The sequence below is a fragment of the Microtus oregoni genome, unplaced genomic scaffold, assembly GCF_018167655.1.
Source record: "Microtus oregoni isolate MIOR12 unplaced genomic scaffold, Mior012 000017F_ref0000208, whole genome shotgun sequence".
Taxonomy (NCBI): Eukaryota; Metazoa; Chordata; class Mammalia; order Rodentia; family Cricetidae; genus Microtus; species Microtus oregoni.
In genome coordinates, this window is record NW_024543076.1 from 13962004 (window position 1) to 13989082 (window position 27079).

The following is a 27079-nucleotide window of genomic DNA, read 5'->3' on the forward strand; positions in this document are numbered from 1 at the left end:
TTGTTACTGTCTTTTCTCTGCTCTGAACACATGACAAATTAAGCAAGTATCTAGCAGTACCAATATGAAAACAGGATTGGGGCCAGGCATGGTAGCGTTTAGTCACAGCACCTGGGAGGCAGAGACTGATATACCTTTTTGAGTTCTCTACCAGCCAGAGCTACATGAGACCCTGTCTCAAACAAATAAAAACAAACAAAAATCAGGATTAGTAATTTGGGCATCTTAAGGAAAAATAAATGTTTAAAACCAACAGTGTTCCCAGAGAAAATGTTTGTACAGGAAAAAAAAAAACTGTTTATGCTAAAAGTAACATGATACAGCTGGGTGTGGTGGCATGGGCCTTTAATCCCGGAACTTGGGAGGCAGAGAGGCAGATCTCTGTGAGGCCGAGGCCAGCCTGGTATCTAGTTCCAGGACAGCCAAGGCTACACAAAGAAAGACCAAAAAAAGAAAAGGGGGGGGGGGGGGGGTAACACGAGGCAATATATTTTCCCTTTGACCCGAAAAGGAAGACAAACTGAGGCATTTCTCTTGATACACAAGGGGCAGACATGTCCCTATCTAACAGCTACTTTACAACAACACAGCTGTTCATCGTTTCCCAGCTAAAACTTCAACTGTGCGGTCACAGACCAACATATCGCCGAGGTGCTCCAACAAGGGAAGCATATGTAGACCCCTCCACTGGACAATTGAAGCTCTGCTACTCACCGAGCCCCTGTGGTATGTTCTTGGCTAAATGACAAAGCCATTTAACTCTGAGCATCCAATCCTGATTGGTTGCTCTTTCTATGAGCAATTTAGCAGCCACGGCTAAAACCTCCGGTTCATCGACCCAGTAAGTATCCACTTCCACTGTATTGAATGTCAGGTTCTCAGGGTTACAACTCTGCATAATGTTCTCTAAGTCTTGCAAAGTAAGAGGCTGACTCCTGCAACTCACAGAAAGAGAAAAGCTGGAATTAGAACAGTCTTTCACATGGCATTTCAAAAAAACTCAAAGATAATGGTTTTGCAAACAACCTTATCAAAGAGATGAAGACAAAAAAAACCAAACAAAAACCAAACCAACCAGTGAGACACGCAGTTAGGGATGGGGTGTAGTTGAGTGGCAGAAATACGCTCAGCACGACAAAGGCTCTGCCTGGATTCCATCCCTAGTGTGTGGATACACATTCTGATTGGTTGCTCTCTATGAGCATATAACAGCCATAAACAGAACATCTGGCTCATCAGTCTACTCATCAGACTTCTAAAATAAATGGGACTGATGATAATAATAGCCATATTAAACAGTAGAAATTTGATAATAAGGGGTCACAAATGCTGGGCTGGCTGACCTCTGCAAAGGCTGTCCAAGAGAACACACTAAAGGCTCTGCTGACCTTGTCCAGCTGCTAGTTTTCATGCTCATCCTGTTGAGGCAGTATGCCAGGATCTGCCCATCACTTCGGATGACAGACAGGCAAGAATCTTCTGTTGCAAAGAGAGCTGAAGGCACAGAATCTGGCCACAGCCCTGTGGCAAGAATGGAGTGTCCCCAGGTTTCCCGAGCTTGCAGAGATGAAGTTTGACTCTCCAGCAAAGCCTGTACAAGCTGCAGAATGTGAAACACAAGTCAAGAGCACTGACACAGTGACATTATCAAAATCACCAACAGACAAATGCGTGAGAGATTCCAAGGCTCACACAGCCACCAATAAACAATTCTTAGACACATTCTTTAATGAATAACATTAGTTAAATTTTTACCAATGTTTAGGGAAAGGAATATTTAAATTAAAACCATTTTCCAGAAAAGAACCTAGATAACAGATCTCTACAAGAGAGCAGTCAACTCTGTTAAAAGTTGCCATTCACAAAGTTGCCTCCACTTCAGTGTTACAACTTAGATGGTGGTATAATCCATTCACAGTACCTTCCGGTTTGCCGCTGAGTGCTGAGAGCAGACGTACACATCCCAGCATGCTTCAAAAAAGGCTTTGTCTAAACTCAGACCTCGCTGTAGGTACTGAACAATGAATATGGCAGCCTGACTGAGAGTAGAAAGTGATGATGTCGGAGAACCTAGAAAAACAAAACATTGCCATATGTGACCAAAGGTGTTCTAAATCTTTGCTAAAAACTGATAAATATATCCTTACTCTTCTGTACACTGACTCCTAACCATGTACTTGCTTTGTATCTGGGGTCTTCCGAGAGCTCAACAGATGGGTAATAACATTCCTATCTCTCCCCCGTCTGTCTTCCCTCTTATTCTCTGACCTCTAGCAGTGTATCAGAACTCTTTGACAGCTGTCACTGTATCTTTAATCTCAAGCTGACACACCACACAAAGGGCAACAGGCCCTCTGTGAAATCCCAACTGTCAGTATAAGTAATTCTGACATTTTCAGCCACTGGGCCTCATCTGTGACAGGGAAGCAAGCATGCAGAACAGATAGACTGAACTGTACTCAGCACAAAGCAATTACTCAGTAAATAGTAAAAACTACTTCACCTATTGCTACTCGTTCTTTTACTGCATGAAAAAAAAAATGACAAAATTAGAGCTGCTTCAACTCAAAGTTTCTACGTTATTTCCCCTTCATAAGGGACAATGGTGACCCAGAAGACATGAAGGTAAAGCTCTTGAATCATAAAGCGGAATTACTCAAGACATGGTCCCTGTTGGAGGGGCATGTACTCATTATTGCTTTAATTATATGTATACGTATCAATCTGTGCATCAAATATGGGTGTCCAAGGAGGCAAGAAGAACGTTGGATTCCCTTGAGTTCACTGACGGTGCTAGGAACTAAATAAATGCCAGCCTCTTGGAAAAGCAAGTGCTTGTAACCACAGAGCCATCTCTGTAGCTCCCTATTGAGTTTAAAAGATTGACAGCTACAGTTCACTCAGAGGAGCAGAACTCCACTTCTTGAGGTATTTGGAGATAACATTTTAAACATACTTTTTTGATCACTTTAATTTCAATGCACAGCAAATGTGAGAAATCCTGGCCTACAGGCCCAACAGAGCCACGAGAATTGCTACAGCATTACAACTGCAAAGGCTCAGAAGTCAAGAAGCTCACCTCTAACAATGCTCTGGACCTCTGTGTGCAGAGCCAAGAGGATGTTACACACACTGTCCCCCACCAACCCAAGGCTGTGAAGCAGAACTTTCAAATCCAGGTTATCTGGGCTGCTTCCATCTCCTTCTCCTGAAATGTAGATTTCAAGTCCACGATTCCTCATAGCTCGGGAAATTTCTCCATGAATAGGATCCATGGAAAGAAAAAGCCTAATAAATAAGAAATAATAAAAAAGGAAATTGAGAAGGAGAGGAAAATCAAATCCCAGTGTAACTAATGGTTTGGGCCTCTAGCACCAAATGTGTCTCACCTACAGGAAATCCACTGAAGAAGGTAACACCATCTCATGGTGTTATGATACTATTACCCACACCTCTCTTTTTAACACACATCAACACCACTACATCAATTTCCTTATGCCTACACTTTTGTTTGTAAAGAATTATTTTTATCTTGAATGGGTACATATGTATGTGTGGATGCTTGCAGAGTCCTAAAGAGGGTGTCAGATCCCCTAAAGCTAGAGTTCTTATAGTTATTTAGGTGCTGAACGTGGGTGTTCATAACCAAACTCCAGACCTCTGAAAGAGCTGCAACCCCTGAGCCCTTTCTCCACCAGCATATACTGGCTTTTTAAGGACCCGTGTTGAGAACTCAGAGTCTTGCTTTCGGAAACTCTCCCACTCCGGCCATCCTAACCGGCTGTTCCATCCATTCACAGAGAGCAGAAAAGAACAGTGAACTCGGACCTTAGTGAGGCTTCTACTTCTGTGATAAAGCACCATGAGTTCACGTCAGCTTACAGCTCCACATCCCAGTCTACTATCTAAAGAGGCAGCAGGCAGGAACTGAGGCAGAGACCACAGAGGACTGCAGCTTATTGGCTTGATCAGCCTGCTTTCTTATAATAACCAGGACCACCTGACCCGGAGTAGCAACACCCAGTAAGCTGGGCCCTCCTGCACCATCAGTCAAGAAAATGCACTACAAACTTGCCCACAGACAATCTAGTAGGAGCAGCTTTCTCAGCATAGGCTGCCTCCTCTGAAATGACTCCACTCTGTATCTGGCTGACATAAACCTAGCCAGCACGACTCTTGCTAACAGTCCATTTTTCTTCATCCATGCTGCTCCACATTCTCATGTTTGGTTCTGTTTCATCCCTTAGTCAGAAACAGAAAGAATGGATTCCTGGCTGGCTGTCCCAGACCTAACTTGCTCTTCTGGTAGTATGCCCTTCTTAATAAACAGCTTCCCATCTGTCCAGTCAATCCACGCAAACCATGGATGCCATCCTTGTTTCACAAGTCCCACCCATGTGATCCTGTAACACAGGACACATTTTCTTTTCCCTGGGCTATCAGCAAAGGATTATGACTGACTTTCTACATTTTACTGTTAACTCCAGAAAAGGACCCTTTTGTATCCTGCTGTCCTCAAAGCCTAACAAGTATGTGGGAAACAAGAGGGCCTTAATATATATGTTTTAACTGAAGGTTGCCTTCTCAGAACATGGTGCACAGTTTACAAAGAGTTTCTATTAGATATATCTGCCTTTGTTACTGAAGCGACCAAATTTTTTATTAGAAAGTTGAGAGACAGAAGTACCTGAAACTGGGATGTGGTGTTACTGTGGAAGTGGCTCCATCCACCATTCCTCTCTCGTTAATGGTGAGGACACCACCAGGCTCGAGCAAAGCATTCAGACGATCCAGCACTGAGGGACTGCATAATGAGAATTCAAATGATACTTAGGCTGACATGTTGCTTTGACTCTATTACTCTTGCACAAGTTTGCACTTGCTTTGGGACCCACATCTCGCTTCCACAGATCATTCCATATAGCACTGTGATCTCCTCCAAGGGTGTGATAAGCACACAAGTGACCCAGTTTCTACCTGGAGTCAATTCTGACTTAGAAGTCAACAAGCCTCCCTGCTCTGCTTTCTCAAGTATCCTTGAGGGCTGGGAGAAGGTTCTAATTAAGCCACAGCAAAAAACATTTTGCCCATGAGAAAAGAATACACTATTTAGTAGAGAGAATACTGCTGCTGACAAATCTGAGGAACATGGAGGAAGATTTTGAAACTGCTTACTCAAGGACAAGAATGATTAGATACTGACTGACTGCCTATGCTGTACTTTGTTCTGCTTTTGTATATAAGCAGGTTCTGAAATACACTTGTGGCTGCACAGAGTAAGCTGGCAGTCCCCAAAACTACCCTGTGTTTGTTGTCTATCTCTTTCAATCTAACAGTTCCATAAACCTCACCCCCACCCCCAGATACCTCCTGCTGATCTTATGGGAGCAGGCTCCAACACAAGGGCCAACTCCCTTCTCTCATTCCCACTCCTTAAGTCACATAGTTATATAAAGGAACCATTCATTGAGTAAATAAAACATGGAAAAAGTATCAGATAGATCTATCTCCTATCCCCCTTAAAATTATCAAATACACTGGAAGGAAACTGGATTTCGATTGAAAATATCCAAATAAAGCTTCTCAGAGAAAGCACTACTTAAAAATAACTCCTATTATAGCAATTTCCTCCTTGCCCCTTTTCTCATTCTAGGATAAAAATATGAATTATGGTCATTGGTAATACTTACTAACGTTTGTCTATATCAGATCCTCTATTTCAGACAATCAGTATTTAAAATGATCCTAACAAGTAATATCTAATGTTAAAGGTCTAGTGCTCTTTAGAAAAGCAAACCAATTTTGTTAGCCTTCACTCAGTCATCTAGTATGTTCACCATATGGCAGTCTAAGAATGGCGGAAGATGCACTGGTAGGGGAGAAAGTCAATAGCTTTCTCAACCTAATGTAGGGAGCCCCAGTGCGTGTTTACAGTTAGCAAACACACGCCAAGTTTCAGCTAGATCCACTCATGACTGGGCATAACTGGACATGACTGGGTTCTTACTTGCAGAAGTTAACGTTGTCCATCAAAAGCCAATCTCCAGACTTCAGGGCCTGAACTAACATGCTGTCAACCCATTCAAAGCTGCCATGACTCCGGCCACTGGCTGACTGCAGAAGCTTCACCCCGAAACTTCGGAACTCCTCGACAAGTTTGGTGAAGTCTGTAACATTACAGTAATCATAATAAAGTTACAATAATAGTAATAAAATACAGTAATCATAATAAAGTTACAGCCTCCTACCCAACCCTTGTTTAAATAGAGATAATAAAATTATGTTTAGGACAGACAAAAACTTTCAATAACTTTCCAAATTAATAGCTACATACTCAGGGCTGACTTTGGTGAATAATTTTAGTGTTTCAATTTAAAAAATGTCTGAAGGAAGGTCTCCCATCCACTGCATTATAATTCTACATTACAGAGCTGTAAGTTGACAAAAGTATAATTAATGCCACTAGATTTTTTAGTGATGAGATTATCCATCTATCCATCCATCTATAGATATAGCTCACAAATACTTTACAGTCTAACAGTCCTTGTCTAGAATTTTTCAAATGGTAATTTTTGTTAGATATGCTACATTGGATTCTTGGTTTGAGCCATGAGAATAGACTTAAGTTCCCATTTTTAACTTGAAAACTGGGAGGAGGAGGTGGTAACATGACAGAGTAAGAGGGAGCACAACACTGTGTACCTGAGAGCAGGAAGGTAAAACCAAGATGAAACTCTATAATTGCTTATGTAGGAAGCTACAAATAAGGGGAAGGAAACCAAAGATACCAGGGTCTCCCTGAATTGAGGCCCAGTGGAGCAACTTGAAAGGGCAGCAGCATACTTTAAAGGAGAGGCTCCTCAAAAAAGGATACAAAGTCCCTGGAGGAGGACCTTGTGCCTTTGGGTAAATGACCTGCACATCTTTATAAAAGTGATCTGTATAAAGACTGGGCTGGAATAAAACTGGGTCTCTCCAGTTCCCACTAGCCCAAGGAGCAAGCTCAGCAAACACAGAGCATTCAGCAAGTGAGATGCTTCACGGTAATGTCACAAGAGGAAATGCTATTCCTTCCCAGGCCTGAAAAGTGTAAAGCTATCTTAGAAAGATTAAAATAATTCATAGCCAATTTATTACCTACCAGAAAAAGAACAACAGACTTGAAAAAATAAAATACAATGTAGTGCTTCACAGTTTAAAATCAATATCTAACATCCAGAAACATTTAGACAGAGGGAAAATGAAAATGCTTATTTTGTGAGAAGTAGTAGGAAGTGATACTTCCCAGTGATGGATGTTATGGATTGACCTGCAGCTGAATAAGCATAAAATGAAGAACATAAAACGAGCTTGGTAACTAGCTATTTTCCTATTGCCTTTTTCAGTATCATCAATTTGAAATCCTTTCTTTCAGCATTTTACTTTCAAAGTGAACATTCAAGTCTTAAGTAGTAATCATTACATGGAATTAAAAATATGACATGACATTTACAAACATTCCTATAAAAAGACACAAGATGCCAAGTAGATCATACCTGCTTTGGAGTAGGAGTTGATTTTACTATTGAGTCGCTGCATAAGCAGCAATACTGCTTCCAGTTTGTTGACAATCTCTATGGTTACACCTTTACCATCTTCACCAAGATATTTGGGTTTGTATGTCAGAAGGAAATGGCTCCAGGCTCGCAATACTACTTCTGTGTCATCAGCACTGGTAAGAAGACTGTCCCTTAGCAGTACCCTGAGAGTGCGCTCTACCTTCTCAAGTAGCAGCCTCCAAGGTCGGATAAGATCAACCTGCAATTTCCAGAGCACATGAAAAGCCATTGGCCAAAGCAAAAGGATACTGTTATATGTAGTCACCACTAACAGAAAAATCCCCATAACAGGCCACAAGTTTGTTGTGATATGCCTGACAAATATATAAAAGTATACCAGGTACCTGCTCAAATCCACCCAGAAGCTCAGTAGTATCCATTGCACTATTCATTGCCATGATCTTTAAGGTGTGGCCAGTAAGGTGTGCCAGAAGCTGGACCAGGCTGGTCTTGCCCACAGAGGATGGTCCCACAAGGATGACCATCCAGCTCATCTGCACACATTTCATGATGGGTTCCAGAGACTGGAATGACTGGTGTAGGAGCGACAGGGGCCGGTGGGATAGATGAGGAACATAGCTGCTGCGAGAAAGGACTGAGTAGCCGATCTGGAGGAAATATGGCAGTGGTATTTAGTGAGCTAGAAGCAGCTATGGAAAACAGTCAAAGGGGAAAGGGGTATCCCGTCTCTTTACCTGAACATCATATGGAGTGATGTGAAACAGTCTAGTTCCCATGTATGGCTTGGAATCGGAAGCAAACACATCCTTAAACACAGTGATGACCTAAAGGAAGATAAGGAAACGAGAATATAAATCATTATAAGTTCTTACCAGATGCTAAAATGGATCCTCTCAGAGAAGAAGCACAGCGACGAGCCACCATACTTAGACAATACCAGCAAATCCTTTCGAGTTTTTTCGTGCAAACATCATGGGATAAGGCTGGGTATTGTAGCACATCCCTATAGTCTACAGCAGTATATTACTTGTATTTTAATAAATAAATCTTGCCAGAAGATCAGAGGCAAAGCTAAAGCCACTAGAAGTCAGGCAATGGTGACAGACACCTTTAATCCCAGGACTTGGGAGACAGTGAGATGGACCGAGGTCACCATGGACTTACAAAAAGGGGGGAATAAACAAACGGAAAAAAAATCAGTGCTAACCTGAAGATTATGAGGAAAAATGTATTAGTCAGAGCACTGCATTGGAGAATAGTTATTATTTCCACTTCATAAATTATCATTATCATAAATTATTCATCTAATCAATAATACGGACTCCCTGAAACACTGCCTTCACAAAGTTTCTATCAACTACAGGTATAAAGATTTCTTTTTAAAGCCTAAGGAGTCAGTGAGAGATGGGTAGGAGAACTAAAATACTAATAAACACAAAAGAAGAAGAATGTCATCTTTCGAAGGAATCAGTTCTTACGAAAAAAGATAAACGAAGTATGCGACTCACTTTCTCTTTGTCCTCCCTGGTTCTCATTCTTTCACCATAAACTAGAAACACATGCTGGCTAGGATCATAGCAGCCAGGAGATTGGTCAACCAGCATCAACTGACACCAGCGGAAAAGGTCTCGGAGGTTGAATTCCCAGGGTCCTCCTTTTTGCCCCCATTTCTTCTCAACAGTCACTTCATGATCAATCTAGAAATAAAACATTCTTATTGACAATCATACCCTACCAGACACTGCACTATGTAACACTATATTACACATACATATGGGATTTAAATGGGAATTAATAGGTTTGATTCAAATGGATCCTCCTAACCTAAACTTCCAAATGACTCTGCAAGCATCACTGCTGTGCCCCACACTGCACAGAGGCTGTGGCCATCAGAAGGGTAGCACACACCCCAATACAAACTTGCAGATGCTGTCGTTTTCTTCCATTAGACTGGTAGAGGTTTGTTCTAAGGGAATGCTGATTTTAAAGAGAAAAGATTAATACAAGTTGGTACTTACATGGTTATTAAAAGCTACCATTTTCTTAACAATATTTTTGTCAATGGCTGGGAACAAAGTACTGGCAATGAACTCCATGTCAACTACAGTAAGGGGATCCACAAAGACCTAAAAAACCCAAACACGACACAGTATCAATGCTTTTGTCTAGAAAATGACTATACTACCATGTTCTGTGGTAGTTCTACTTAATGCTAAAGAGAAATAATTGAACTTTAGAAATTTCTTACAGTGAAAAAACTATAGAGTTTCAAAATATAGACAACAGGCTTGGCTTTTAAATTTTACCTAGTAAATTAGAGAAGAGACTCATGCAGTTCACTTTTAGAATGCATTTGTTGTCAACAATTTCCTACCAGTACTCTTAAATAATTTCAGACTCAGACAGTTAGTATGAACATGATCGCTATAAAATGTACTCAACTTTTCTGTTTTGATAGTTTTCATAATAAAAATTCTTTCATGCTGGGAATCAAAGCAGGGTCCTCTCCAAGAGCAAGCAGTGCTCTTAACTCTTCAGCACAATAAACATTGTTAAGGGATCCTCAGCAATTTCTTAATCATCAATGGACAGGATATCAGAGCTAACATCTAGAGGTACTTCCAAATTCTAAATTAATCAAACTCTGAACAATACCAACAAAAATAAGCATGCATATAAAGATGTAACATTTTTTATTTTGCTAATGATAGATGGAGGGATACTGTCGAAATTTTTTTTTTTTGGAGATAGGGTCTCACTGTGTAGTCCTGGAACTCACTATGTAGACTAGGATGTCCTTGAACTCAAAGAGATCCACCTGCCTCTGCTCCCTGAGAGCTGGGATTAAAGGTATGTAACACCATGCCCAGCTCAGGTCAGTTCTTCGTTCACAAATTTTAATTCTGAAATACAATACATTACTTTCATTACAAACCTGTAAAAGATCATCACCTGAAATTACTAATGACCAGTCTCTACGGCAGAGAGTATTAACAAAGCCCTACAAGGGCGGTGACCTCACTGTTGTGTAGATGGTAAGCAATCAGTCTCCAGGTCGCAGTACAACAGGGTAAGGCAGGAAAGGAGGGCCATTCAGCAAGTCCTCGATTACAGACACAGTGGATATGCTAGTATCAACTAGTTTCTAAGGCAGCAGGGAATCTTACCTGAGTGAATCTGTTAAGGAAAGACTTAGGCAAGCCCTTCCTCCCGCCTCCTTGTCTAAAGGGATTCTGACAACCAAAAATCCTGGTCTTTTCATGTTGAACTTGAAAACTCATGCCTAGCTCTGGTACATAGATTTCTCCTCGATGATCAAAACAAGCATTGAGTCCTTCAAGCACAGACTGAGAAGCCAAGTTAAGCTATTTGGGAGAGAAAGCACAAATATTTGTTTCATTATTTCATAGTATAACTAAAACAAAAGAGAGGGAAATAATGAGTAGTAAAGTAAAATAGATTTTCTTGATTGAAATCAGGGAAACTCATTTTATTTCTCATATATTTAAGAGATTTAGGTTAGGATAAAAATTATATATAAATTTAAATTTATATAATTTTAGAAATATGCATGAATATAAACTCTATATGTGGCTTTAAGCTTTTTAGATTTATCTATTTTACTTTATGTGTACTAGCACTTTACTAGCATGTATGTATGTATGTATGTATGTATGCATGTATACCATATGTGTTCCTGGTGCATGCTGAAGTCAGAAGCTCTAAGACCCCTTGGAACTGGAGTTATTAGTGGTTGGGAACAACTAATGTGAATGCTGGAAACTGGAGAGCACTTCTCTGAAAGAGCAACAAGTGCTCCCAACCACCAAACCATCCATCCTACACCCTGTAAGTTTTTAAGTAAGAAAAGGAAATAAAAAGACTAAACTTGAAACAAACTTTTAATCTTGGAACACATTTAATTATGTGGATTATAATGAACTTTCACTGGTCTCTGTAATAACATGCTGACTGAACAACATCCTCTTTTTTTTTAATTTATTTAACTTTATTTTATGTGGATTGGTGTGAAGGTATCAGATCCCCAGAAACTGGAGTTACAGACAGTTGTTAGCTGTCATGTGGGTGCTGGGAATTGAACCCAGGTCCTCTGGAAGAACAACCAGTGCTCTTAACCGCTGAGCCCTCTCTCCAGCCCCTGAACAACATCTTCAAATGGGTTTCAAAGTTGTGATATAACAACACTAAGTGGGTCTGTCTACAGAGGTTTAACCAATTTTTTGTTTTGCAATTGAGGACAGAAAAAATGAACTAAATATAGGCCTTCAGATTCTGTATCAGAGCTCACAGATATGAGACACAAATGGTCTTTAGATAACATTGAAAAAGAGAGTGGAAGAATGCAAATCAATAAAAAGCAATTACCTGAATTCTTCCTACTAGGACCTCATCATGTCTTATAAGCAGGGCGAAGTCTGTACATGCCCAAATAGAAAATTGCTCTAAGTGGGTATCCAAGCCCAGACTGTCCTTCAATCCCTGGATGTGAGCTTGAATACAGTCAGTGTGGCCTTTAGTTTAAATCTAAGCTCTCTCTTTTGCAAATAAATATTCTGACCTGCCCCACTCTATAACCATGGGTACCTATCTCTCCTTGGTATCTGCCCCAAGCCAGCAGAGAGCAAATCAGCTAACTGATTCTCATAGAACACTCCCCTTGTCATCTAGGACCAGAGGAGAGGTCTGCGTCCAATGAAACTGCCATCCCATCCAGCCGCTTTCTGAATTAACATTGAAGAACTCCCAAAAGATTTAGCACTTAGCACTCTTAATTGTGTGTGTATGAGCGCTGGGCTTTTAAATTTTTTTATTTATTTTTAATTTATGAACATTAGAGTTTTGCTTGCAAGTGTGTTTCTGTGAGGGTGTCCATTCCCCTGGAACTGGAGTTACAGACAGTTGTGAACTACCATGTGGGTGCTGGGAATTGAACCCAGGTCATTTGGAGGAGCAGTCAGTGCTCCTGAGCTTGGAGTCAGCTCTTCAGCCCTTAAATATATATATTTAACATTGATTATTTACTGTTTTTTATGTCATTGTGTATATCTATCTCCAGCTACCCTGGAGCATTATTAAAACCTGAAGTGGTTGATAAAATTTGCAAAGTACTTCTGAAATAAATGTGAGAACAGTAAGTCTGCCAGAGATGTGAATAAAGAGAGACATGGCTTTTCTCTGGTGAAAACTCAGTATGAAGATGATCTTGGTGAAAGAATGCCAGTGAATCAAGGAAGACAACATGAATTATCCTTCTGCACGTGCACTCTGCCATGAGACATTTCTGACTAGCAATGACATTAAAGGACTCTTTATTCGTCTTATCTGTCCTCGTCATAAGCCCCTCCACTAAAATACCTTGTTCTGCACTTTCTGATGGCTTTTTAGCCATTTGTGGTCCCATCTTGGTCCTGATACTCACCTCATCCAACACAACCCAATGGCCAGCTTTCAAAGCTGCCAGCAAGGGTCCATCACACCAGGCAAACTCTCCACCTTTGCCACCCTCAACAGGTAGATCTGCTCCGAACAGATCAGTTATGTCCTGGAACAAAAGGTCACACCATTACCAAATAAAAAACAAAATTTATATAAAGAAATCTATTGGAACCTGAAACCCTAAATCTGAAATGATAAATGCATGGGTGGACCTTATACAATATTCCCTGACCCTCCTTTTTTCTTTTTCCTGTAGTGTCCCAACTATACCAGACACCATCTACCAGGAGCCCAAACATGCCCCAAGAATCTTCTGATCAAAATGCACCAAGTACCACTCTCCTTGAACAGATGCTCAGGTCATTAGTTCTTGGAGATCAACTGGTGAGCTTTAGCACAAACATTATTAGCAAGAGCAGTAACAATGCCAAGGTCTTGTTCCCAGATCCCAATTAATTTTTCATCTTTGTCCCACATTTTCATAAGGTAATTTCCAAAAAGTTACTTTACCTCTAGGATTTTTGAGAAAGGAAAAAAATTAAATGGTACATTACATACAGTAATGAGCAGTTCTTTGTCAAAACAAAATTGGAATTAAAACATCTAAATAAGAGAAGAATGCAGAAGACTTAGTTTGGAGGCTTCTGGAAGGAAGATTTATCACCGTGTGACATAGCTGTGGTACTGAGAGTCATGATTTCTCATCGGGAATCTATATAAGTAGACAATCGTACCTCTCTTTTATCTCATGCATTTTAGGTTGCCTATGCTTACCGTCTGCTCTGACAAGTTGATTCGAACCAGGGTATTTCCTGAGGCCTTTGCTAATGCAGCCACCAAACTTGTCTTGCCAACACCAGGTGAACCCTCCAGGAGAATAGGTTTGTTCAGTTTAGCAGCTCTTAAGAGCCTTTGTGCATTCATAGCTGTGGTGCCTGCACTGAGTGCATAGTCAGCAATACTGTGCCCATTCAGGACAGGTCCTTAAGTAAAGAAAAGTAAAGTGAGACACAAGCTAAGGGCAATCAAACCCTATACACCTCTCCACCCAATGTTATCTACTACTATCGGTGAGTACTACTGGAACAAAATGTTTATCCCCTCTTTCAGGATTCTCCCAGCTTTGGATCTATAATGCCTTACAGAATTTTGAAGCCCGTAAAATACTTTTCTCAACTGTGCCTAGTACAACCATACACATCAACAACACCACAAATACAGATCTAGCTGCTGACATTCTCATAAACTACATTTCGAATACTATGCATTCTTAGTACAAGCATCACTTTGAGGAGGTATTTCAGTAACTGTCACTGTGCCTCTGCACATTTCGTGTGCTCAATAATTATTCCTCGTAGAGGAAAGGACTAGATGACAGATGACCCCGACATGAAAGCAACAGTAATAAATGTTAAGAGTGCTGTAGGAGGTGTGTAATCACGTCAGAGATGCTGGGTTCAATCCTAGCACAAAACTAATATTATTTGGCAGAGGCAATTTAAGGAGGGAGGAGCAGGAGAGAAGCCAATCTACTGTCTCTTACACTCCACTTCACTACCACTCATCTACCCAGGCCATGTGGCAGATGTCAGGAGAGGAAGACTGGGGAAAACCACCAGCTCTTAAGGACTCACAAACCTATTTTTATAAAACAGAATAGAATTATAGTCAGGATGCACTGTAAGACAAGGCCATGCAGTTTGCTAGTTTTAGTGGGGTGTAGAACTTCGCCACAGGAAAAATAATCCCGAGTAACACACAAAACTAAATTTTTACAAGCTCCAGGAGGGGAACTTAAAACCACTCTTACCTCTTGGAATAAAGAATGGGTGAATGCCCCAAAGGTCATCTACACCAGTGAATTCTTTGAGTTTGAGTCTATCATAAATCTTCAACTCATCTTTCTGACATTCTGTCAGTCGAACTACCTTGGAAAGTTTCTTTATTAGGAATTTCAGACATTCTTCTCGAGCCAAGAGGGCCGTACCGAACCCAGAGGAAGTTGCCCCTGTAAGAGAATAGCAGAACATGAGGGAGCAGCTCCATCGAGCCCACTGTGATCAGTGAGAGCACAGACCTTTTCTGATGGAAAGAACCTCAGCAGAACTACAGACTAAATAGAAGATCCAATGTAAAGCAACCCTGAGGAAAAAGGAAGAATGCAAACCCAACATTCCCCCCAATTTATGCACTGTCAATAAAGCAGCTTTTCCGGTGATGGAACTGATGTCACCCAATCAAAAACTGATCTGGGGACAATATACAACACTATTCGTCATCTTAGACCTCATTTACTTACTGTATGGGTGTGTGTCTGTGCAGGGGAATGCACACATGTACCAAAGCATATGAACAGAGGTCAAAGGACAGCTTGTGAGAGTCAGTTCTTTCCTACCACAATGTGGGTTTGAGGGATCAAGCCCTGGTCATTTACTCTTGGTGACACGCACCTTTATACACTGAGCTTTCTCACTGGCTGACTACTTAATTCAGGACCTAGTCCAACTTTGAAAAGTGCCAACCTTTTCAAAGAGTATGAGGAAGGAAAGGAGCTACTCTAAGTGTTGAAAATATCCAATTAAAATGATTCTAAAAATAGATGATCTGGTTTTGCTTCCTTTCCCCACTCTCCTGTCTGGACAAGCCTGCTGTCCCAAGAGAAAACATACCAGAACCTATTCCGTCTATATACACGAGGCATGCGGCGTGGACAAAAGACATCACAGTAGAGATGGTCTCTAGCCTTTTCACAGCAGCTTCCTCCGCCATGGAGTTCATGAAGTTAACCCAAGACAGAACATCTCTGATACTGACCACACACTTCCGTCCAAACTCCTGGTGGGTCAGCCAGTCAAGGAAATCCATCATCACCTCGGCTATGTCAGCCCCTTAGAATGAAGCAAAAATAACCATTTTCTAGGAAACATCCCAGAACAGTGGGGAGGCAAGGTCTATGCTTCTTAGCTGACATGAAAACCTTTGTGAACGCGGACCTGTTGGCATTCTTTCTACCGTAACGGGTAATGCAGCTTCTCAGTGGCGTTAGTTCGGTTCTTCATTTGTCTGTGGTTCTCTGATCTAGGAATTAATCTAGCTGACAAATGCAGTGAGGCTTCACACCAGTTTGTCTCATGATTCAAAATGAATGGCTGCTCTTATAAAAATTATCATAAAATAATTGAAAATAGCCAGGCGGTAGTAGAGCATGCTTTTAATCCCAGAACTCAGGAGGCAGGTGAATCTCTGTGTGTTCAAGGTCAGCCTGACCTACTGAGTGAGTTCCAGAACAGGTTCCAAAGCTAGGAGGTGTTAGGAGGCAGAGGCAGGTGGATGTCAGTGAGTTTGAAGCCAGCCTGGTATACAAAGCGAGTTCCAGGACAGCCAAGGACTGTTACACAGAGAAACCTGTCTTGAAATACCAAAAAAAAAAAAAAAAAAAAAATCAACAAGATAAAGTTTAATGTTTTAAGACTTGCCAACTCCAATTTACTTGTATGTGAGTTTTTAAATATATTCTGATTTCTTTTCGCTTGAAGGTTTTTATAGTAAGATGAAAATTTGAAAGCAGAATAGAGTAAAAGATTCATTTATTAATAATTAAATAAAAACTCATCACAAAAGTAATGATTAAAAGGGCTAGGGATATGGTGCTTGCCACCCAAACCAAAGGACCCATGTTGAGATCCCTGACGCCCGTGGGTAGGCACTGTGTCTTCCTCAGTCTCAGTCTCAGAAGAGAAAGGCGATTCCGAGAGCAAACGGACAAGAATAACCATACTGGTGTAGTCTGGAGTTGACTAAAGACTGCCTCAAGGAGGAAGGCTGAACAATGGAAGGCAGTGTCTAACTTCAGTCTGTATCCACGTGTGTCCACATAACATGTAAAATATGCATACATACATATACAAACTACAAAAATAGAGAAAAAATACAAAGTCTTTCAGAAGAGGCAAATGCTGTATTTCCTACAGATCTATTTTTGTCTCTTTGATTTTTATAACACACTGACTATACATACAAGCAATGTTCCATAAAAGAGTTATCACTCCCCAAACACACCCTTTGACCCCATCACCAGCACTATATGCACACTCACCTTTATGACCTAGTCTGCCCAGAGACAATCCTGGACGAAGATTGTGATTTATTATTTGAATTAAGTCTTCACGCTTTGTGCTCTGAGGGCACCATATTTCTGTAAACCGATTTCTTAAGGCAGGAGACAGCTGTAAGGAACACAATGGCTAATGAAAATTAAAAACTTTTGAAGCTAAAAAATTAATCCTTTGAAAAGAATGTTAGTAGTGACTCCACCATGCATCTTACCTTTCACAAATAAAAAATTGTTTTGCTCTTGCAGACAGCTTCTACTACGATCTACATTTTCAAACTCAGAACCGCTCATGACAGAAGTTTGCAGTGTTACTCATCTGCCATCAACTTTTCAGTAACTATCATCTATCTGGTGTATTATGTAAGGGATCAAGAACAATGTCTGTACCAAGGAGCAGCTCACCTAGGTTGTTTCTCACATTCACACTGGCCTTCTAGATAACCAATGTCTTTAGTACTTGCTCTACTAAGAGCTTACCAGTATCTGTTAGAGACACATAAGCAAAAGATAGCTTTCCCTTAGGTAAAAGATAGCCACTTTGTGTTATATAAAGGTAAGCATATCTGGCAGGCAAGTTAACATTAACAATCCTTTTGCTGTTGTTCTTTTGTGGGGTGGAAAGGTTTAATGCAAAATATTACAATTCTATACTTTCCAAAATTAAACCAGTTGTTTCTATAAGATTACCATAATTTGCACACACAGTAAGAGCATGACAGGATAGCTCACAGTACGCAATGGCCATAAATCTGAGCCCAGGTGTACAAGGCAGTGCTCACTGCCACCCATATTCTGTGTGGGAGTGAGTGGCACTCCCAGGACAAAGCATGTATGTCATGTGTTCAGAGCAAAGACTCAGCAAAGTGGCATGGTGCAAGATGGCAACAGTTGCCAGGAATACTTTGTGTCACTACATACTGATTTTGAATTAATTTTTGGTCTGTACATAGTCAGAAACTCTTTACTACTACCTAATTTCTCATGTTCCCCATATTCATTGACGTAATTCTTTATGTGGTGACAAGCCACAGTTTAAGGACCTGAGCTCACCAAATATGATACGATATACTTCCTAAGGGAAAGCAGTGATTTGGGTCTTGGGGTTCATCCTAGGGCACCCTGTACTTACTAAGAGTGTTCTCAGTATACTCAGGTAGGAAACACTGCTGTTTTCATTTCAAGCGTTTGTGTGTGGTATGCAGTTCATGTGTTCATGTGTGTGCGAGTGAATGTAAACTATCCTGAAAGTAGATCTTTAGAGCACAGCAACATTCTTTTTCTCTCACACTACTAAAAAGCAACACGTTCACATTTCAGGCACCCAACAATAAGAGCCATAACGCTTCATTGAAAATCAATTCATTTTTCTTCCAGGCACACAATGCTGCACTTCTCACCAAATGTTCACTGAGCTTTCTGAAACCACAGGATTGTTGGTTTCCCTGATTTTAAGTACCACCTTGTGAAGAGAAGAAACTTTACTTACAATGTTTGTGATTCACATAACCTGTAACAGTATAAATAGGTCCTATCTATGAAACTATGTGTCCTGGCAGGCTTTAAGATTGTTGTAGACCTTCTATAGCCCAAATGCTGAGACGCATGCATCGAGGCATGCACCACCATGGCTAGCTAACACTGCTGTGATATCTATTTGACACTTTACCATCACTTAAAAGACCACTCTAACATTTAAGAAAGCAAAGTCCTATCTGCGCGTGGTGGCACATGCATTCCTGGGAGGCTGAGGCAATGAGTTCAAGAGCTTGGTTATGTAGAGACTCTGTCTCAAACACACACACACACAGAGACTCAAAGAGTCTCTCAAACTAAGGTATTTTCTTTTTTTTGTTTTTTCGAGACAGGGTTTCTCTGTGGTTTTGGAGCCTGTCCTGGAACTAGCTCTTGTAGACCAGGCTGGCCTCGAACTCACAGAGATCCACCTGCCTCTGCCTCCCGAGTGCTGGGATTAAAGGCGTGCGTTAACCAGAATAGTCAAGGGTCAGACAGAATGAAAGCAACTCACAGTAACAAGTCAGCTAGGAGAGAAATTCATGACATCTTGGATATATAGGATGAAATGGCAAATACAGAAATGTTTATAAGGTTGTTCAATAATGATTATAATTATACATATATTTTTATGAGTTTATGATCTATCACTGAATTGTTAACCACTATACAGATGTAGTACAACACACATTTATGGGTGTCTGTAAACTGAAGGAAAAAAACTAAACCAAAATTCTGCTCTAGGAAGCAATTTTACCTCCTTTTTCCCAAAGTCGCCCCCAGGGTTCATGGTTGCTAAGATCTGGAAATGTTTCCCAGCAGTCAAGAGCTCAACTTCATTGTTCTTATCACCTGGGCTGCCCTTCTCAGCCAATACCAGAGACTTTTCCACTTCAAGGACACTAAAAGAAAAATTGGGGGAAAAAATTAGAAAAGGCTTACATATTGTATGCTTTTAAAAAACAAACCTAAGTCCTCTGTGCAGGTAATGGTTTAGTGGTGTCCCGTAATACGTTGTCTGGGTAATGGCCTATGCTGGTCTGCCCGAATGCTGGGACTGCAGGGATGCACTGCCATACACTTGAAGAAGCTTCTTATTTATTTTGGGTGTGTGTATGTAGGCCACAGCACAAAGGGGAGGCATAAAGACAACTTCTGGGCATGGGTTCCCTCCTTTCACCAAAGGGGTTCACAAGGACCCTTTTTTTTGTTTTGTTTTTGAGATAGGGTTTCTCTGTAGCTTTGGAGTCTTTACTAGAACTAGCTCTTGTAGACCAGACTGGCCTCAAACTCACAGAGATCCGCCTGCCTCTACCTCCCAAGTGCTGGGATTAAAGGTGTGCGCCACCACTGTCCGGCTCACAGGGACCTTTACACAGAGCTATTTCCATTTCACTAGCCTAGGGACATACTTTTGATAAAACAGACCAATTTCTTTTTCTACACTGACCTACTAACACACCATCATGATGACAATAGATGTCTTAAATGTAAGCGTTCACTGTTACACCATTCCTAATACTCCAAAGTGGAAATAGGAAAACTACCAACAACTAGTGAAATGATGAACAAAATGTTGTATTTCCAGTGCTACTAGTAATTAAATAAACATACAGATACTCTATACTGTGATAAGGAGGAACTTGAAAATATTAATATAGAGCTGTGTGGATACGGAGGCTCATGCTGGGATTCCCAGCACTTAGGGGACTGAGGCAAGAGGACTGGTGTCAGGTTGATGCTAGTCTGGGTTATCAAGTGACTTTCAGACTTCCAGGCTAGGGAGACAGCTCAGCTGATACAGTGCTTGCCACACAAACATGAGGACCTGTGTTTGGATTCATGGGACTTGCTGGCAAGAGTATAGTCAAATTGATGAGCTCCAGGTTCAGTTGAAAGACTGTCTAAAAAATAAAGTGGAGAACACTGAGGAAGACACCCAAATGTCGACCTCTTCCACACATACTCATGTTCATATAAAACAGATATTATCACAAAGAGTAAGAGAATAAAGCATTTATATGCAAGACTCAAAAAAGACAAAACTGTGGAGAAAAAAGTTGTTAATTAATGGTTGCCTCGAACAGGTAAAATGCAGAATTAACTGTTCATGAGAGATCCTACTACATGTTAGTGTAAACTCAACTGTGGTAACTAAAAATCTAAGTTCACTAAACACCTTACCATAGTTATAATATAAACAAGGTACATTTTATCAAATATAATACCCCAATAAGACAACAAAATGTATATCACTACATCAGGACTAATAAGAGGTTGTGGAACTGTCTTACAGTAATCAAATTTAGGATTCTAATACTAGCTTCACTTAAAAAATTTAAGTTATAAAGTGTAAGCATAAAATCTGCTTTTAAAAAACTATTGTAACTTAAGATCATTTGGTTTTAGTTCTATCATCGCACACTGATTACCGAGGAAAAAATAAAACAAATGAAAACAAGCATCTGATCCCTGAAGCCAAAAGAAGAGGGACTCCTGCACCTCCCATCATTGTCTATGCACTAAGCGTGGAGAATTAATAAATTCAAGAGATCAAAACCAGGTTAATAAATTCATCAATAAACAAGCCCCTCGCTTATATTACCTGTTCAGTCTTTCCAGGACAGAGTCATCAGCCAATGAGATCTCATCTAAGAGGAAAAAGCTGTCCTCCTTCATGGCCAGAACCAGTGGTCCATCGTGCCACTCAAAGAGTCTTGTGTCCATTTCTTCCTATGATTTGGAAAGAAGGAGGAATTAAATACACAGTTAGATGTCTGAGGTAAAACACACATTCTTCAAAAAGCAAGGGTCTATGAAAGGGACAAAATTTGTGAAGATACCCTATAGACGAGTGAAGTACACACATATACACACATCTGAACTGTATCTTCCACTATGAATCCACTTACATGAACTTAGCAAACCATAGTTTGTTAAATAAACATATCAATACTTACTACTAGATAAACCTTGTCATTTGGCTTCTGTCTCACTGGCCTTAAGCCCCCTAGAAAGTCAGATGTCTCCATATTTAAGTGGCAGTTGACTGAGTATAGTTTCCGATTTGCCAAGGCTGCAAACATCTGGCAGATGGTAGTTTTCCCACACCTATTAGAAATACACATCACATTAATAAGCAGCATCTGTTCCAACTACATAGCCACAGACATTGTATCAGCAAGAGATGAGGCACAATGAGACCACATTACAAGTCTAATTTAACTCAAGACCCCTGCAAGCCAGGTTCATGTTGTTTCTCGGTAGAACATTAGTGCCCTCTCAAATCCTTTGTACAGAAGGCCATCAACTACAAATACTTCATTCTTTTAGTTCTACCAACAGCAATCAAGGGAGAGGAAGAAACAATCCTTACAGTCTCCAAGACTCTAGCAACTTCTCTCCACACCTACTGAATACATTTAAAAGAATAAGTGGATAAAAATAGTTCACAATGGCATAGTAGGAGAAAACATTTGTTTCCATAAGCGAAGGATTTAGTATGAAGGGAAAGAAATAACACATCTTGCTTTAAAGAAAAGGGAGGAAGAGAAAGGAGAAAAGACAACAGTGAGAAAGAAAGGGAAAAGAACCCCCTAGGTGCTTCACCCAGCCCTGCAGATGTGACCTAATGCCATGGCAATGAAACTGGAACTTCTCAATGAGCTATGGCTTCAGAGATTTACCCAGTGTCTCCAACCAGCAACACAGGTTCACCAAATTCCAGCGCTCTGCCCACCAGCACTGCTAGTCTCCGCATGCCTTCGGTCCATACTACATGGCTGAACTTAGACTCCAACAGACTTGACTGGACAGACGATTTACCTATCAAAGCAGAATAAAACTGTAGGCTCTAATGAGCACAACTTTATTCATGTTCCTATAGTGTTTAGGTCTACTCACCCAACAACTTTAGAACATTTTCTTTGGAGAAAAGAGACTGAGGACACAATTTTTTCTTGAAATGTTTTTCAAGGACTTCTTGAATTACATCAGCTTCCTCCTGCTTCCGGACTCTGCCCGCCAGAAGCATGAAACCTGAAGGTTGAAATAAAGGGACAACTAAGCATCTGGTAGTGATAGTGAAGAATGTTGAGAACATGAAGTAACAGCAACTTCCACCCACTATTACTGAAGCAGGGATCTAAAGAACCACGTTAAGAAAAGAGTCTAGTATACCAACCACATGCTAGAGACATGCCCCAACAATGTGATTATCATGTATTTCAAACACAAAAGAGCAAGCGTGTATACCAAAAGATGTACACGAATGTTCAGAGCAGTTATCTTCATAACAGCCCAATTAAATGACCTAAATATCAATGTATTTCTTGCCTTATAGCCATATAATTTTAAGGAAAAAAAAAGGATTTGGTCCCTCTGTACACAAAGTCAAAACCTCAAGTATATGCACTGTAGGATCCCATGTAGGTGAAGCTCATGAGAAAATTAGAATTGATTACCTCCACTTATAAGAGAAAGAAGTCATCAGGCTTGGTAACACGCGCCTGTAATTTTATGAAAGGTGAGGCAGATGAGTTTAAGGCCAGCCTGGCTATAGGAAGTCCCAGGTCTATGGACTACACAATGAGTACCTTCCTCAAACAAACAATCAAATGAAGGAAGCTTCTGAGATTTGGGAATATCAAAATCTCAGTGTTAGTAGTGACTTACATGGATACATACACAGATCAAATTGCTTCATCATGTGTTACAACTTTAAAAAAAAGCATAACCATGTGTTATCTATCACCTCCAACAGATTCTCATTATGCCACTAGGCTCAACTCAAACTTCTAGCCCTCCTGCTTCAGTCTATGTGCTAGAATTACAGCACACTGGTACTACCCAGGTCACAGGGGCATCATAATCAACAGACTGTCAATTCCCACCTTTGACCAACACAGCTCCCAGACATGTCCAGCCATTGTGCTAATCTTGATGCCCACCTTGGCATGCCCTTTCTCCAAGTCGTCCTCTCCTATAACCTACCTTATAGTCCAAAACCAACAGATCTGACGTATGAACATTCTTTGATAGGATTCAAACCTACTCTCAGGGAGCAGAAACTTTCTTACTGCCGACAGGGTACTGTGTGGTCAACCCTAAGAAAATAATAATCAGGCTATAAACTAATATGACTAACTACACCTACTTCTTGTCCTCCAAAAGCTTGTTAGCTCCTATGACAGAACTAAAGACATTAGATTCTGTTCCACGTTCCACCCATCCCTAGCCAGTCTTCCTAGCATAGCTATACTGAATAAACTCCTTTCCTACTTCAGCATTTTGTCGAGTAGGGTGTTTGAAGGTAAGTGGTCAGAACTAACCCACTAAAGGACCATCTGCCCTGAGCTGGATGGAATTCTGTCCCATGACTCTATAATAACAGGACTAATCGCCAGCAAGCCATCACCTTAGTAGCAGAGAGGGAAATAAAAAACTCTCAAAGGCCAATTTTACTTACGTTCTTATTTTTTAAAAGGGCTATATTAATGACTTTCCAAATCAGAAGAGTATAAATGCTTTCCTTGATTCATGGCAAATAACAGTGTTTGGACTATCTCTGGTTGCCACACTGAAGGTAATAAGCTCCCGATCTCCTGTGCAGTTCCTAAAAGGGGCCATGTTAGAGCCTACCTTCCGCACACAGCCACTCAGACTAGGCTGAGAAAACCCACAGAAGCTGGGCACAGGGATCCATGTCTAAAATCCCAGCACTCACAGGCAGTGGCAAGAGAATTACAGAAGAGCCAAAGCTAAAAAGCAAGACCCAGGTTAAAATAAGAAAACTACAAGGGAACAGAGGCCTGCCTGCCAGAACTCTAACTGTTCACAGGAGCAATGGGAGCTGATGGGGAAAGGCTGCTTCTGGAACAAGTCAGAAAATGAATGTATCACACACAATTTTGAAAACATTTGTTTTAATAACACATCTGGCATCATTTTATGATTTAAAACATACCATCATTGGCTAAATGTTGTAGCCAATCATAGTCCTTCTCAGTCTGCTCAGCCAATCTGTATCTTTCAGCCCATCGGAACAGATCTCGAAGGGCAATAAACCCCTGCTTTCCAGCAAACACCGAGGAACGTCTACGGTAGGACTATTAAAGTATAAAAACAAATAACTGATTCTTACTATACTAGATAGAAAGCATAAATTATATCTTACATAAATTATTTAACAAACTCATTTTACTAGATTTAACTTTTCAGAAATAAAAAGACCTGCAATTATCTGGAAAAAATGTTAAAATAGCAAAATAAAAAAAATTTCTATCTCCCATACAGAAAGAGAATAATCTGAATAGCATGAAAGATAAAAGAAAATTTTGGCTAGGAGTGAGCAGAACACATGTGCTATGAAAGGGGAGAAGGATACAAGGGCTAGAGTGGAAAAGAGAGCAGGAGGCATGGGGAAAAGAAAGGGCAGAGAGTGGGTTCCACAAAGTCCCTTATGGAAACCAACTACATTGTAAAACAATTACAAAATACAATTATAAAAAAAATAGGAGGAATTTGAGCATATATCAGAAGACATGAGTTAACTGCCTTTGAACTGTTGATCAAGGAGGTTCAGGAAGCCTCCAAACAACACATGCTATTGTCATTGCTTTTGGCTGCCCACTATAACTAGGTGGCAAAACCCTATTCCTGAAGACACCACATACTTCGTTGCAGGACACAGAAATTATGTTGGAACTGATCGGGAATCTTCCTCCCTGCTAACTAGCTGTCAGAGTATAAAAGGGAACTACAAGTCTGCTAAGGGAGAAAAAGTCCAGCAGTGGTCAGGAATGTTACAACACTGATCAGCCAGGCAAACTTTACCTGCTGATACAATAGCGCCATGCTTATGCAGGTAACTAACTGCATTCTTACTGTATGAGGCCTGTTTCACAGGAGGAACTCATGCCTGGTAATGTAAACCTGATCAAAATCCCATGGCTAGTGAAGACATAAGTTCTAGGGCAGACCTACTACCAATGTTTTACTTGAAGAGACATCTCGTTATCTGCCTTCTACTTTTGTCTAGAAATTTGTGCTCTTTTAACGTTGGTCAGAGAAATGTCTTTTAGCAGTAAGTAGCAGTCAATGCAAATAAATAAAAACTTAATAACTGTTCAAACTGTTGAGTATACATGACTATAAATGTTCATCTCTAAATGGGATGTTTATATCAACTTCAGAAAGGCTTAGAAAAATGTATGGAACGAGGGAGAAAGAATTCAAGAGCTGGAAGATAGGGAAGAGCACTGGGAAAGGCTGTCATTTGATATGGTTGCACTCATGAATTCAGAGTACCTATGGTTACCAGCATAACAAGATCAAACAAGTCAAAACTCAAACATGGAAGGAGGAGGGGCTCACAGGCCCCACCTAAATGAAGCTGACGCACTACTGGTAACTGACCAGTACTGAGGGAGGAGGAATCATTTCTCTTCAGGAGTGTGGCCACTGTCAAGCTGCCTATGTTCATGCAGACAGCACTAATGGGACCCAATGGGATGTAAAACACAAAACAAAAATCCACAAGAGGACATGAAGGTGTGACCAGGAGTATTAATAGTTTTTTATTTAATTATTTTCTAATAAAGACCCCTGACCCCTGACAGAGTTTCTCTGTGTAGCCCTGGCTACTCTGGAACTTACTCTATAGACCAGGCTGGCCACGAACTCAGAGATCCACCTGCCTCTGTCTCCAGAGTTGATAAACCGTAGGTGTTGGTAAAATGTTTCACTAGTCTGTGCAATAACCTAAATTTATTACAGTCTCGGGGTGGAGGGAATAAACTAAAGTTTTATAGTTAACAAAGGAGAAGCATGAAGAAAGGTTACCAAGTCCCCCACTACAGTGTCACAATCACGGATTTAACCAACACCATCGCTATATTTTACATTATCTGTAAGCACGAGTTAGAGATCAGTTTTCAAAAGTTGGTTCCCTCCTTGCTGCAGTGTATTCTGGGGACCTAACTCAGGCTGTCAGGTTTGCACAAGTGTTTCTGACCACTGAACCATCTTGTTGGCCAACATCTTTATCATAAAGAAAAACAAACAATAACAACCACAAAAGAGCAAAAACATCCAAGGAAGTCACAAGTTCTACGCTACACTAGGCAACATATGAAAATAGTCTCAAAGAGTAAGTAGTTTGACAAAAATTACAAGTAACATACACAACTTGGGAACTATTGCCATATAAAGTAAATGTCATAAAAATTTACGATGGTAAAAGTGCTGATTTACAAAAGAACCAAAACCAGGAACTGGGGATATAGCTCAGTAATAGAGAGCAACACAGCGTGTATAAGCTCTGGGGTAAATTCTCCCAGGCCCTGGAACACACACATAAAATGGATATTAACAGACACATTTTAGAAGCAAGACTTCCCCAAAATTAGCCTTACTCTCTAAAACTAAATGGACAGAT

General features: G+C 40.5%; 1 protein-coding gene across 1 annotated transcript in view; it reads right to left on the reverse strand.

Moving 5' to 3' along the window:
* Positions 1-27079, reverse strand: part of Mdn1 (midasin AAA ATPase 1) — a 125961-nt gene that overhangs the window by 56795 nt on the left and 42087 nt on the right. The window contains exons 27-49 of the mRNA XM_041667517.1: positions 24608-24749; positions 22546-22680; positions 22329-22467; positions 21603-21753; positions 21248-21375; positions 19400-19544; positions 17113-17242; positions 15686-15904; positions 14827-15024; positions 13791-13999; positions 13000-13122; positions 10727-10924; positions 9578-9685; positions 9068-9256; positions 8294-8383; positions 7943-8206; positions 7536-7797; positions 6008-6167; positions 4688-4804; positions 3080-3288; positions 1922-2070; positions 1389-1600; positions 715-935 (exon numbers count right to left, since the gene is read on the reverse strand). Coding sequence (XP_041523451.1) covers positions 715-935; positions 1389-1600; positions 1922-2070; positions 3080-3288; positions 4688-4804; positions 6008-6167; positions 7536-7797; positions 7943-8206; positions 8294-8383; positions 9068-9256; positions 9578-9685; positions 10727-10924; positions 13000-13122; positions 13791-13999; positions 14827-15024; positions 15686-15904; positions 17113-17242; positions 19400-19544; positions 21248-21375; positions 21603-21753; positions 22329-22467; positions 22546-22680; positions 24608-24749 — 3898 coding nt within the window. The remainder of the gene's footprint in view (positions 1-714; positions 936-1388; positions 1601-1921; positions 2071-3079; positions 3289-4687; positions 4805-6007; positions 6168-7535; positions 7798-7942; positions 8207-8293; positions 8384-9067; positions 9257-9577; positions 9686-10726; positions 10925-12999; positions 13123-13790; positions 14000-14826; positions 15025-15685; positions 15905-17112; positions 17243-19399; positions 19545-21247; positions 21376-21602; positions 21754-22328; positions 22468-22545; positions 22681-24607; positions 24750-27079) is intronic.